General features: G+C 38.4%; 1 protein-coding gene across 2 annotated transcripts in view; it reads right to left on the bottom strand.

The window, feature by feature from the left end:
- nphp3 (nephronophthisis 3) overlaps positions 1 to 13520 on the bottom strand; it is a 93682-nt gene continuing 80162 nt past the window's right edge. For both annotated transcript variants that reach the window (XM_039753191.1, XM_039753192.1), the window contains exons 25-28: positions 12377 to 12617; positions 10551 to 10676; positions 10233 to 10348; positions 1 to 780 (exon numbers count right to left, since the gene is read on the bottom strand). In XM_039753191.1, the coding sequence (XP_039609125.1) occupies positions 600 to 780; positions 10233 to 10348; positions 10551 to 10676; positions 12377 to 12617 (664 nt within the window). In that variant the 3' untranslated portion in view covers positions 1 to 599. The remainder of the gene's footprint in view (positions 781 to 10232; positions 10349 to 10550; positions 10677 to 12376; positions 12618 to 13520) is intronic.

Here is a 13520-nt window from a genome sequence, read left to right on the forward strand (position 1 = left end):
CACTCAGTGGCCACTTTATTAGGTACACTGGGTTGGACCCCCTTTTGCCTTCAGAACTACCATAATTCTTTGTGGCACAGAGCAAGGTGCAGGAAACATCCCTTAGAGATTTTGGTCCATACTGACATGATAGCATCACAAAGTTGCTGCAGATTTGTTGGCTGCACATACATGATGCCAATCTCCCATTTCACCAAATCCATGTGATTGGCCGATTATGTATTTGCATTAATGAGCAGTTGAACAGGTGTACCTAATGAAGTGGATGGTGAATGTAAACCTCAAGTAAATAAATCAATAAACACTTGATTATACTTTATCAAACTAAAATAACGCTCTCAGTTCAGTTACCTGAACCATCTTCATATTTGAGCTGAATATTTATTCAATAAATGTAACAAGTCAACTAAATTCAAGTAAAAGCAGAATGTTTGCGTCCTCCTTCTGTGATCATCCAGACTTAAAGCTTATTTAAATTTTTGCCTTAGACATTATTTGTTTACATTAAAAACGTAGATATTAACACTGGACATACTTCTTTTACACTGAGCAGCCATGTCTTCATATTGAGATGTTTGAGATCTTTAGTTGTTGTGTTGTCACCTCTGTCCAAGTTCCGGGCAGGCACTGGGGTGCAGAGCATTTCTTAAGCTGAATGTGTCACCACTTGAAGAATTTCTCGAAGGTGCTTTTCCACATAAGAGCGAGGGTTCGGCTTCTTTAATTTCCATTGCCCTCTTGTACAGCGCTGCAGCTCTTTCAAAATCACCCTTTTCATAACTACAGAGTCCAGCAAAAATAATTCAGTTAATTCACTTAGTATTTCTTAACAGTATTGAAATAACAGAGAGAGGTTTTTTATATCTTAAAGGTAAAAAGGCAAGTGTTACCACAGTGAATACACTTCTCAAAATGTGCAAAAAATAAAGGAGATTCACGCATAAAATTAATTCTGTTATCAACTTGTAAACTTTTGACACTTTTATGTAAATAAAATTAATGGGCCATAAACAAATATTGTATTCTGTAATGACCGTAAAAAGTTACCATATCACATCATTATATAAAATGTTTACATATATAATTTTATCAGGAACAAATAAGTTTTACTCTTTTGACAGAAAATGGCTAACTACTGTCATGTGAAAAAAAGGACACTTCATGAAATTTTTTTTTTCTTTTTTTAATGCATGCGAACATATCAAGATTTGGTATTCATTTAAATGGCATTTTAGAAGATGTCACTGAAAAAACAAGGAACATTTGTCTTTGCAATATTTAATTCAATGAAAAAGGAATAGATGTATTATTTCCAACAGTGGTTAAAAAATAAGTCCACCCTTGGCTCTAATAGCTGGCATCATCCCATTTGTCACAAACAACCACAAGTGGGCATTTCTTGTAACTGTCTACGAGTTTCTGACATTGACCAGAAGAACGTTTTTCCCCACTCCTCCATGCAGAATTCTTTCAGGAGTGTTCTGCATACTCAGCCCATTTCAAATTTCCCTACAACATCTTGATGAGATTCAGATCCAGGCCTTGACTTGGCCATTCCAGAACCAACCATTTCTTTCCATTCAACCATTCCTTGGTAGAATTCCTGGTAGGTTTAGGGTCACTGCATGGTCCGCTTTCAGTTGAGCTTCAATCTTCAGATAAGACAGTCTTGCATTATCTTTAAGCATCCTCTAGGACAGTGCTCTCCAATCTCAGTCCTGGGGACCCACTGTGGCTGCTGGTTTTTGTTCCAATCAGTTTCAGTTTTTAATTGGAATCCTGGGCTAATTAAAGGAACTGTTATTTCAGTTCAGTTATTAAGTTCTGTGTTTTGGGAACAATATAGAAATTAGAACACCACTTCTTCTTCTTTCTGCTGATCCCGTTAGGGGTTGCCAGAGTGGATCATCTTATTCCATATCTTTCTGTCCTCTGCATCTTGTTCTGTTATACCCATCATCTGCATGTCCTCTCTCACCACATCCATAAACCTTCTCTTAGGCCTTCCTCTTTTCCTCTTCCCTGGCAGCTCTATCCTTAACATCCTTCTCCCAATATACCCAGCATCTCTCCTCTGCACATGTCTAAACCAATGCAATCTCACCTCTCTGACTTTGTCTCCTAACCGTCCAACTTGAGCTGACCCTCTAATGTACTCATTTCTAATCCTGTCCATCCTTGTCACACCCAGTGCAAATCTTAACATTTTTAACGCATATAACTTAAAAAGCTAAGTTTGGTAAAAATAAATAAATAAATGTACCAAGCAGTTACATGGGAATAATGTATTTTTTCTTTTTAACAATATTTTCCAGGTGTTCTAATTGTTTGAGTAATCTATTATTTACTAACTAGAGGGTCTGATGCTAGAGTAATTGCAGCCTTAGTGTCGTTTGCCTGGGTTTCTGCTCTGCTCAATTTTGTGATTAATAAGATGCAACGCAGGGGGAAAACTGCACTGAGAAAGGATAAAATATAATGAAATCAACAAGAGAGAGTAAAGAATTTAAATCTATAGCAAAAGCAGAAATATTTCTAAATGTCTTATAAATGTAAAAACCATGCTGCTGTGCTTTTATGAATGTGGAATAAGAGAGAAAAATACCAGCTTCTTAAATGAGATCAATTGGTATCAGGTGTTGCAGCCACAGTGGGTCCCCCCAGGACCGAGTTTGAGAAGCCCTGCTCTAGTACAATGAAAAATTCAAAGTGGATTCTGCTATGACAAGGTGCCCTGTTCTTCTGGTCAAGTGCTGTCTTTGGTTTTAGCCCAGCATGTCTTCTAGTACTATGGCCAAATAACACTATATCTGTATCTTTTCTGCAAAGCACATTGTGCCACGTGGAAGAATAATTTTAAGGTAACATAGCATTCATCTGAAAGAAATAGCATAAAGGGTTAATAAATGTGGGAAACCAAATACAGGTCAAGTGAAAAACAAAATCCATCCATCCATTATCCAACCTGCTATATCCTAACTACAGTGTCACGGGAGTCTGATGGAGCCAATCCCAGCCAACACAGGGCGCAAGGCAGGAAACAAACCCTGGGCAGTGCGCCAGCCCACCGCAGGGCACACACACCCCCACACACTAGGGACAATTTAGGATCGCCAATGCACCTAACCTGCATGTCTTTGGACTGTGGGAGTAAACCGGAGCACACGGAGAAAAACCACGCAGACACGGAGAGAACACGCAAACTCCACGCAGGGGAGAACCCGGGTCTCCTTACTGCGAGGCAGCAGCGCAACCCACTGTGCCACCGAACAACAAAATGTACACTGAAATATAAGAATTGGTTTAGGAAAAATACTGAGATGGTCAAGTAAATAAAGAATGTAGCAGAAGAAAGGTTGATGTAATATACAAAATGTACTGAAGGATGACTAAAAGATGACTAAGAAATCAGCAGATGTCCTATAAACAAAAATGGACAATTGTTATATGCACAAAAATCTTAAGAGTGGTGTCTCATCTCAAAAGGTATAAGAACCAGAATATAATATAATAGACTTTTATTTTATATAAATCATTTAGGTGTAAACCAATGAACCAACCAGAGTAAAATGTATGTATTGATTGACACTGTATATAGACGTGCTGGTCATAAAATTAGAATATCATGACAAAGTTGATTTATTTCAGTAATTCCATTCAAAAAGTGAAACTTGTATATTAGATTCATTCATTACACACAGACTGATGTATTTCAAATGTTTATTTCTTTTAATTGTGATGATTATAACTGACAACTAATGAAAGTCCCAAATTCAGTATCTCAGAAAATGAGAATATCAATTAAGACCAATGCTAAAAAGATTTTTAGAAATGTTGGGCAACTGAAAGGTATGAACATGAAAAGTATGAGCATGTACAGCACTCAATATTTAGTTGGGGCTCCTTTGGCCTGGATTACTGCAGCAATGCGGCGTGGCATGGAGTCGATCAGTCTGTGGCACTGCTCAGGTGTTATGAGAGCCCATGTTGCTCTGATAGTGGCCTTCAGCTCTTCTGAATTGTTGGGTCTGGTGTATTGCATCTTCCTCTTCACAATACCCCATAGATTTTCTATGAGGTTAAGGTCAGGCGAGTTTGCTGGCCAATCAAGAACAGGGATACCATGGTCCTTAAACCAGGTACTGGTAGCTTTGGCACTGTGTGCAGGTGCCAGGTCCTGTTGGAAAATTAAATCTGCATCTCCATAAAGTTCGTCAGCAGCAGGAAGCATGAAGTGCTCTAAAACTTCCTGGTAGACGGCTGCGTTGACCTTGGACCTCAGAAAACACAATGGACAAACACCAGCAGATGACATGGCACCCCAAACCATCACTGACTGTGGAAACTTTACACTGGACCTCAAGCAACGTGGATTCTGTGCCTCTCTTCTCTTTCTCCAGACTCTGGGACCTTGATTTCCAAAGGAAATGCAAAATTTACTTTCATCAGAGAACATAACTCAGCAGCAGTCCAGTCCTTTTTGTCTTTAGCCCAGGCGAGACACTTCTTGACACTGTCTCTTGTTCAAGAGTGGCTTGATACAAGGAATGTGACAGCTGAAACCCATGTCTTGCATACGTCTGTGCGTGGTGGTTCTTGAAGCACTGACTCCAGCTGCAGTCCACTCTTTGTGAATCTCCCCCACAGTTTTGAATGGGTTTTGTTTCACAATCCTCTCCAGGGTGCGGTTATCCCTATTGCTTGTACACTTTTTTCTACCACATCTTGTCCTTCCCTTCACCTCTCTATTAATGTGGACACAGAGCTCTGTAAACAGCCAGCCTCTTTAGCAATGACCTTTTGCGTCTTGCCCTCCTTGTGCAAGGTGTCAATGGTCGTCTTTTGGACAACTGTCAAGTCAGCAGTCTTCCAATATATATCATGATTGTGTAGCCTACAGAACTAGACTGAGAGACCATTTAAAGGCTTTTGCAGGTGTTTTGAGTTAATTAGCTGATTAGAGTGTGACACCAGGTGTCTTCAATATTGAACCTTTTCACAATATTCTAATTTTCCGAGATACTGAATTTGGGACTTTCATTAGTAGTCAGTTATAATCATCAAAATTAAAAGAAATAAACATTTAAAATACATCAGTCTGTGTGTAATGAATGAATCTAATATACACGATTCACGTTTTGAATGGAATTACTGAAATAAATCAACTTTGTCATGATATTCTAATTGTATGACCAGCACCTGTACATTTAGTAGTTTATAAAATTAACTTCTATTCTTTGTTTTCTCTGACCATTCTGACCGTGCTGTAACAGACTGCTTTTGAAGAATGCTCCCTCTAAGGCATAATTAAGAGATACAATGAACAGCTTTTCTCCAGCCTGATTACTGAATTGTCCTGTTAGAGGATGTTTCTTTCTTTAATAAGATGTTAAATTTTGACCACAGTTTTGGCACCCAACATTATGGCAGTTCATCTCCCCCTGTAAGGAAACTCAGCAGACTGGGAATCTCCAAAGAAGTGAGGCCAATGAGAATAGCTACAATTGGCAGGACCGCACCCGGCAAGCTTTAGGACCAACCCGTTGTTATCTGCAAGGGACCCAAAACTCATGAGGACACAACTGTTTAAATGAACCCATAAAAGTAGGAGAAAAAATGTTCTTAGGGATAAATTAAGGGTTCAAGTCCCATTGCTACGAATAAGCACGGTTCTTCTCCTGCCTGGTATCTATAGTAAGAGGTTATAATTTAAGATAAGATTCTATTAATATATATCTAAATGTAATTTCTTCCACAGCCAGTAGTCCTCATCTTTGCCTAAATATTAATGGGCAAACTTTAATCTTGTCTTGATGTTCTTTCTGGAAGGCAAAGGCTAACTACCGGTTTATACCTCCCATGCAGATCTGATCTGGGCAGCCTCTTTTCTAATGGTGCAGGCTCATGCACTTTGACAGTGGCAGGAGGTCCTGTAGTGAAATTTGGAGGTTCTTGGAGACTTCTTTCAGCATCTGGAGTTCTGCTCTTGGGCTGGACTTGCTGGACTGGCCTGGACAGATTCATAGTTGTTTGAATTCTTCTCCAATTGTGATTGTTTTTCTGGACTGTGTAATAGCTGGTTTCCAATAAGATCTTTTTAAATTACTTCCCAGATTCATAGGTATCAACTATCTAACCCTTTTTCTGAAGACATGATGATAACACACACTTCAACAACAAACTGCAAACCAAACTAAGTGCTAGAGGTTTAAATAAGACAGATTCAGAAAAGATCCACTCTCATGGTGTTCTAACCATTCACAGCTGATCTGGTGTACCCGATTTTAATTTTAAGTATTTCATGTAGTGACAATGCAGGGGTGAAATTTGCATTCACTTTTATTTAAATTATTCTGTGGACTACAAAATACAAAAGTCACCTTTATCTGTAGATACTGTTTAATTGAAGATGAAATCTTCCTAGGTCCACATATGTACAAAAAGAAAAAATATTTAATGGGGTGTACTCGCTTTTTCCCATGGCCATATAATGGTCACTATACTTCCCATACTGTTTTTTCCCACCACAGTTTATTATACTACAACAATTTGTCTTATGTGCTTTTTTAGTTAATAAAGACAACATACTGTGTAAAACCACAGTGAAAACAAATCCTTGTTTAATTAGGTATTAGAGATTAATAATTACGTACAAGTGAAGAGAACTCAATTCACCTTCCTTAGAGTGAATACTTTACTGAGGCACATTTTCATCAAATATTAGGATATGCTTCTAGCATGCAGGCCCACAAGTTTACTCTTAGAGGGCTGATATTTTTTTTATTTCAACCCAGCCAACTATTTCTGCTGACACAATTATTGTTCAAGAAGCATGTTTGTGGTTCATTTTAGTTAACTCACTTGTTAAGATTTAGAATTAGGGCCGGGCAATATGAAAGACAAAACTCTGATTTTTTATTAGTTTTGGACAACAAGAAATAAGAAAACAACTTTCTATGCACTTTTCTGTACATTCTTTGTAGTTTGTTTTTATATTTGCTGTCCGGAAATTCTTCCCTGTTGCCTCCACATTCCTTTCACACCACTCACAGTGACCTTTCCTTAAACTCTGCAGGGTTTTTTTTTGGTGTTTTTTTGCAGCCCTCCCTGCTCTTCCCTATACCTAAGAAGCAACTTCTGCTATACCACAGGTTAACTTTTTGTTTTCTCTTTAAATAAACAGTTTAACTCGCAGAGCTCACCAGTCAGCTTCTTCCCTCTATTATAACTACAGGTCTGCGGAGAGTTGTCTGTAGAGGAGCCCCTTTCCTTCACGCACACTCTGACAGCCCATCGACAGCTCGCTCATTATTCTGCCCCACCTTGGCCTAGCCGACTTAGAAGGGTAAAAAGCCATAATGGATAGCTCCAGTATATTCTTCCCCTGGCCCCAAACAAGGCACATTCTTCACATTAAGGGGCTTGTTTAACTGTAAAGCGCTGTCATTTGGTTAAAAAAAAAAACAACTAATTTTCATGTTTAAATATCTCTTCAAAAACATTAGTTCAGACTGTAAACCATTTCTTGCTTTCTTAACAGTGGCGTAGCTATGGGCAGGTGGAGGGGGCGGTCTGCCCCGGGTGGTACTATTGGCAAAAACGCTCAGTACAATTCGTGTGTAAGCAGCAGGGTTCGGAAAAATATCACTCTAGAATGAAAAAAGTAAAATTCTGATTTTTATCCACAAATGCTTCAAAAATAATTTTCAGACTGTCCTGTGACGGCATCAGACAGAGCAGTTGAAATGTATGAGGCAATAACAACAATAAACATAAACATTACACCGATAATAATTTCTAGGAAGATAAACAACTCATTTACAATTCAAAATTTGGTTTCATTATCAATCTGAATGCGTTCTTGCTCTGCGCAGAAAACATCTCCACCTATCACTTGTACACTACATTGGTTCTGGTTTTCGCATTGCAATTATATTACTATACTATATTCTTGTCTAGTTGATGCTTATAAATAATTATATGTGAAAAATTATTGCTGTTTCTCTATATATGAATAAATCTATGCAAAATGTATCTTAATTTTTCTCTATACGTCATTTTAATTTTCTATTTAAATAGGTTAACATATTTAGGTATTTTGGGAGGGTGGCAGATTGAAGCACCACACCACCCCGCCCAGAGCGGTACGAACTCTAGCTACGCCACTGTTTCCTAACCAGCTGCCAACTAACTAGGGGTCAGCACTTCACTGTCTAACTTGGTCCTACTGATACTTTCGTGTGTTTCTCATGAATTTTTGTTTCAATTAAGAATTTTTTTAAAAATTGAAAGACTGAGGATCATTAACTTACTCTGGGTCACAAATCATTTGGATGAGATCCTTGTAAAGGAAAAAAATCATGGATTTTGGATAGATAGATAAGTGGCTTCCAGTCAGTGATGTTTCTTTCCATACCTTAATACATTTATTTTCTATTACTCTCCATTTTTACTGACTAGGTTGCTGTGGGGCTATATAGAGAGATACTTTATTAATCCCAAGGGGAAATTCACATACTCCAGCAGCAGCATACTGATAAAAAACAATATTAAAGAGTGATAAAAATGAAGGTTTAACAGACAGACAATAACACTGTATAATGTTAACGTTTACCCAACACTACCCCCGGGTACAATTGAAGAGTTGCATAGTGTGGGGGAGGGGTGTAAGAATGACCTGTCAGAACACCAAAAAGCGATAAAAATGAAATAAATTGTGTCATCAGAAATCCAGTGTGGCCCAGGACTGACCTTGCTAGACATATATGGAAACAAATTTTTGTCATTTTTTCACTGAAAAAAAATTCTCAGGTTATTTTAAGATGAATGCAGACAACTAGTGGTTTTCAGTTCTTGCCACCCTTCTTCCTTTGACCAATGTTCAGGCTTTGATTGTGTCACTTTAAAAAATCCAATCCAACAGAGCTCTGGCAGCATGTTTTGGGTCATTCCTATGCCAGGAAATGACATGTGGTGTTACATTTGTGGAGGACCTGAAGCCTAATACTGAGATCAAATGGTCAATGTTGATATCTTCAAACTAAAGAATTGTATTTCACTGTATCTCCCATTTCTCTCCTGACAAACTGAACTCCATGTCTGATGAGAGCTCTTCTGAGCACTGACTTTCATTCTGTGGCATGATGTACAGTTTTGTGAAGTCTCTCACAGCTGTTGTATGTACAGATTATCCTATTTCAACAGTGACATTTTCTTTAGAGTTGCAATAAGCCTCTTGGTAATCTCCATAACTGGTGTCCTCCTTGCCCAGATATTCATTTTTGTTTACCACTTTGTTTAACAGACTTTCTTAGATTGTTAAAGGATATTTAGGAATTGTCTTCATACAGATGTTTTTAAGACTACTGTCACATACTTTTCTAGTAAACATCTGATCACAAAAAAGTATTTTGTGAAAAGGTGTGAAACCTGAAAGTACCACTTTATGAGAAGGACCTAGGAGTCGGAGTGGACTGTTCATCATCTACATCTAAACAGTATTCAGAGCTCATTAAGACATTTGACATACTATTAGGTTATATAGCACAATGTATAGAGTACAAGTTAAAGGAGGTTATGCTTAAGTTATATAATACATTACTAAGGCCTCACCTGGAGTTACTGCATACAAGCTAAAAAAAAAGGCATAGCAGCTCTGGACAAAGTCCAGAGAAGACTGACTAAGTTGATTTCAGGATGGTCAGGTATTAATTATGAGGAAAGTCTGAAGGAGCTGAACCCTTTTGGTTTAGGAGGTATGCAAAATTATGAACAAACTCAGTACAGTGGATCCAGGCCGTTACTTTAAAATGAGTTATTTGAAAAGAACACAGATAGGACACAGATGGAAACTTAAGGGTAAATTTTGCACAAATATTAGGAAGTTTTCCATCACACAGAGAGCCATAGACACATGGAATACATTGCCAAGTACTGTAGCAGACAGCAGGACTTTTGGCACCCTCAAAACTGGAATGACTGTTATTTTGGAGGAATTGTGTTGGTGAGATTTGCAGGCACAGTTAGGGTGAATGGGCTGTTCTTGTCAAAATCCTTATAATATTCTAATGTTCTAACAGTACCAGGTACAAGACAAGAACTCACGCTGGACTGAAAAATGAGGGTGATCAGTCTAATTCAGTCTACTATTGTATTTCTACAATACACTCTCACTGTTAATTTATCAGTGCCAAAATAACAATATATATTTAAAAAAAAAACAATTTCCATACCTCAAAACAGCAAAGTTCTTGAGTGTCTCTCCTACACGTGGATGGCTGTGACCCAAACTGTCCTCGTAGATCTTTAGTGCCCGCTCATACAATGGGAGCGCTTCGCCGTACTTCTTCTGCGTACAGAAAATGAGAGGTTTTTGTTTTTATTATTAGTGGTCATTTTCTAGTAGATCTTAAATTGAACAACATTTTTAAACACATTTTACCACAGTAAAACTAATAAGATAAGAAATTTCCTTAAGTCACAAAACATTGAACATGGGTATGATTTCATTTTTTATTATCTTTAAAGTTATATAAAAACCATCATCTTACCAAGTGACAATACAAAACGGCAAGGTTCACTAAAGCCGTTGCTACACTCGGGTGTTTAGGTCCAAATGATTTCTGACGAATTTCAACTGCAAGTTCATAGAGTGGAACAGCTTTATCAAGCTTCCCCTGTAGGATTACAATTTAAAGTTAATAGATAAAAAAATATGCACATACAAATAACTTATTAAAAATAACACTTTTAATGCTGAAACTGAGCTGCTGAAACAGTAAATCGTTTTTAAGTAGAAGTGTCACTAAAACAAAACAAACAAAAAAGTCTGTAGCTTTCTTTGACAAACACAACCCTGTGTAATCCAATGAAGGGTTGCAGGAGTCATGTGGTCAATTTGGAATCACCAATTAATAAAATGTTGTGTTACACGTACGAATGGGAGACAGCTTGGAGACAGTAAAAACGCACCAAAACAGGGATTACTGCTATAATCTAATGTTCTCTTCCCTTTGCAGAATGGAAGACTGATGGCCACTCCATCACTGATGTTAGTGTCCATCCACCTGGACCCACCCCTTCCTGCTGTGCAGCAGTGGCTGGACGGAGGCTAGAGGGGGGGCGATTTTGCCAATTTTTCACCGGAGCCACAGCTATCGCTCGTGTGCAGGACGGAAGCTTGATGGAGCGGTTCACTGCCTGCCCACTACATCACTGCAGCTACTGCTCCTGACTGGACGCAGGCTGGATGGAGCAGAGGGGGACGTTTCACTGCCCACCCAACACAGGCTGCCCCATTCATTCTCGGTGGGCAGCTGGTAATGCTGGTGACCCGGCTGTGGGTGAACGGAGGCCATTGAGGGTGAACGGGGCAGCAGGGGGGTAGCTTTGTAGTGTGCCTCGGGTGGCTGCCTGTTGAATGGGGTCGGTGGTGGGCGATTCATTATCCACCTTTGGCCGCACCGTGTTCATTCTCGGTGGGCGGACGCTGCAGGCAGCATACTGTAGTGGAGGTGACTGTGTTGGTGGGCAGGTGGTGAACCACTCCTCGCTGCCCCCATTCATTCTCAATAGCAAGTCTGCTTGTACTGTTACGCACATAGCAGGAAGTTGTCTCTTGTCAGTATATCAGACATGCTGACAACAGGTGCCTTCCTGCTGTGATAGGGTGGATAGTGCTGTGCAGAAGAGCTCATCTTAACCTTTTGTCTTCCCCCTTCAAGAATGTCTCTGAAACATAAATTTGATGCAAGTGGTGATACAGTAAAGAAGAGAAAAACCATCATCATTGAAAATAAAGCAGAAATAATAAAAAGGTCAGAGAGAGGTGAAACTCCATCATTCATTGGCAGAGCACTTGGTTACAGTCGGTCAACAATAGTATTTATTAAAATAACATACCTGTTCCAACTTACATACAAATTCAATTTAAGTACAAACCTACAGTCCTTATCTCGTACATAACCTGGGGACTGCCCGTACTGAGTTTCACAAGTGTGAAAAATGAATATAGAAATCAAATGCAAGAACAACGTATAACCCATGACTCTACAGATTTGAAGTAGTACCGTACCACCATGCTACCCTCAAAATGGTGATGGTTAGAAATTAACTGTTTACTTCACTTCACAAAAACATATTCTGGTCAGACTGATCCTTTTATTTTAATGAACTGGTTTCTTATTATTATATGAGACACAATTTAAAAATTCTTCAGCATATACCTAATACTTTCCTAAAGCAAGTGAAACTATACTAAAGGCCTCAGAGATCAGTACTTTTTCCTTGTTTCCAAAGGAAAAGAAATTAAAATAAATGAATTAGAAACTGTAGTTTCTGAGCTAGCCTGGTCAGGAAAAAAATGCAACAGACTCACCTGCTTCTTGTACAGAACTGCCAGGTGTTTGACAGTATACGCCAGAGAAGGGTGGTCAGGTGACAGGGCTTTCCTCCTAATGTCCAGAGCACTCTCATACAGCTCTTCAGCTTTCTCATATTCCTTTTTCTCATTGTAAATGGCAGCCAAGTTATTAAGAGACTGAGCACAATCTGGGTGATCAGTGCCAAGCACACGCTGCCTCATTTCAAGAGAACGGGTCAGAAAAATTTTGGCAGTCCTATAGGAATTAATTAAATGTTTAATTATATATTATATATTATTTTATCATAACAGCACCAACATTAATGTGCATTTCAAGAATTGTTTCTTCAGTAGTGAGGCATAATATGTAAGTGTATTGTTAATTACTTTGTCTGGTGCCATGCAGAGACCCTGTTCAAAACTAAGTTTTGGCTTTCAACCACAGTACAATCATCATGTAATCAGACACTTACAACATACTTCATCTCAGACTGCTACTTGCAGATATGCCATTTTACAAGAAAGCAGTGGGGTTAACTCTATTACTATGGCATTAGAAATAGATAGATAGATAGATAGATAGATAGATAGATAGATAGATAGATAGATAGATAGATAGATAGATAGATAGATAGATAGATAGATAGACAGACAGACAGATAGATAGATAGATAGATAGATAGATAGATAGATAGATAGATAGATAGATAGATAGATAGATAGATAGATAGATAGATAGATAGATAGATAGATAGATAGATAGATAGATACTTTATTAATCCCAAGGGGAAATTCATTACTTTGACTTCAGCATGGACACTTTGGGGCACTATCAAGCTGTCCTTAAATCCAAAATAGGCCAAGAAGATCAGAATGAACAAAACGGATGAGCTTTACTTTACAAAAAATAAAAATAATGGAAGGGTGTATGGAAATTTGAGAACAAAAAACACAAACACAGAATAAACAAACCCCCAGAGACTTTGGGCCAAAATATATAGTGTGTTGGCATCTGTCTTTCTGGATCGGGTGGTTGGTCTATTTTAGTACCTCAGTATGTTATGTTAGGTCCCCACCTACTGTGAATTTCCAGGTCTTCTCATAAATGTAACCTCTCCTTCATTTACTGTGCTTTTTTTTTTTTTAACTTGGCTGCTGA

The sequence above is a fragment of the Polypterus senegalus genome, chromosome 5 (genome assembly GCF_016835505.1).
Source record: "Polypterus senegalus isolate Bchr_013 chromosome 5, ASM1683550v1, whole genome shotgun sequence".
In the NCBI taxonomy this organism is placed as follows: domain Eukaryota; kingdom Metazoa; phylum Chordata; class Cladistia; order Polypteriformes; family Polypteridae; genus Polypterus; species Polypterus senegalus.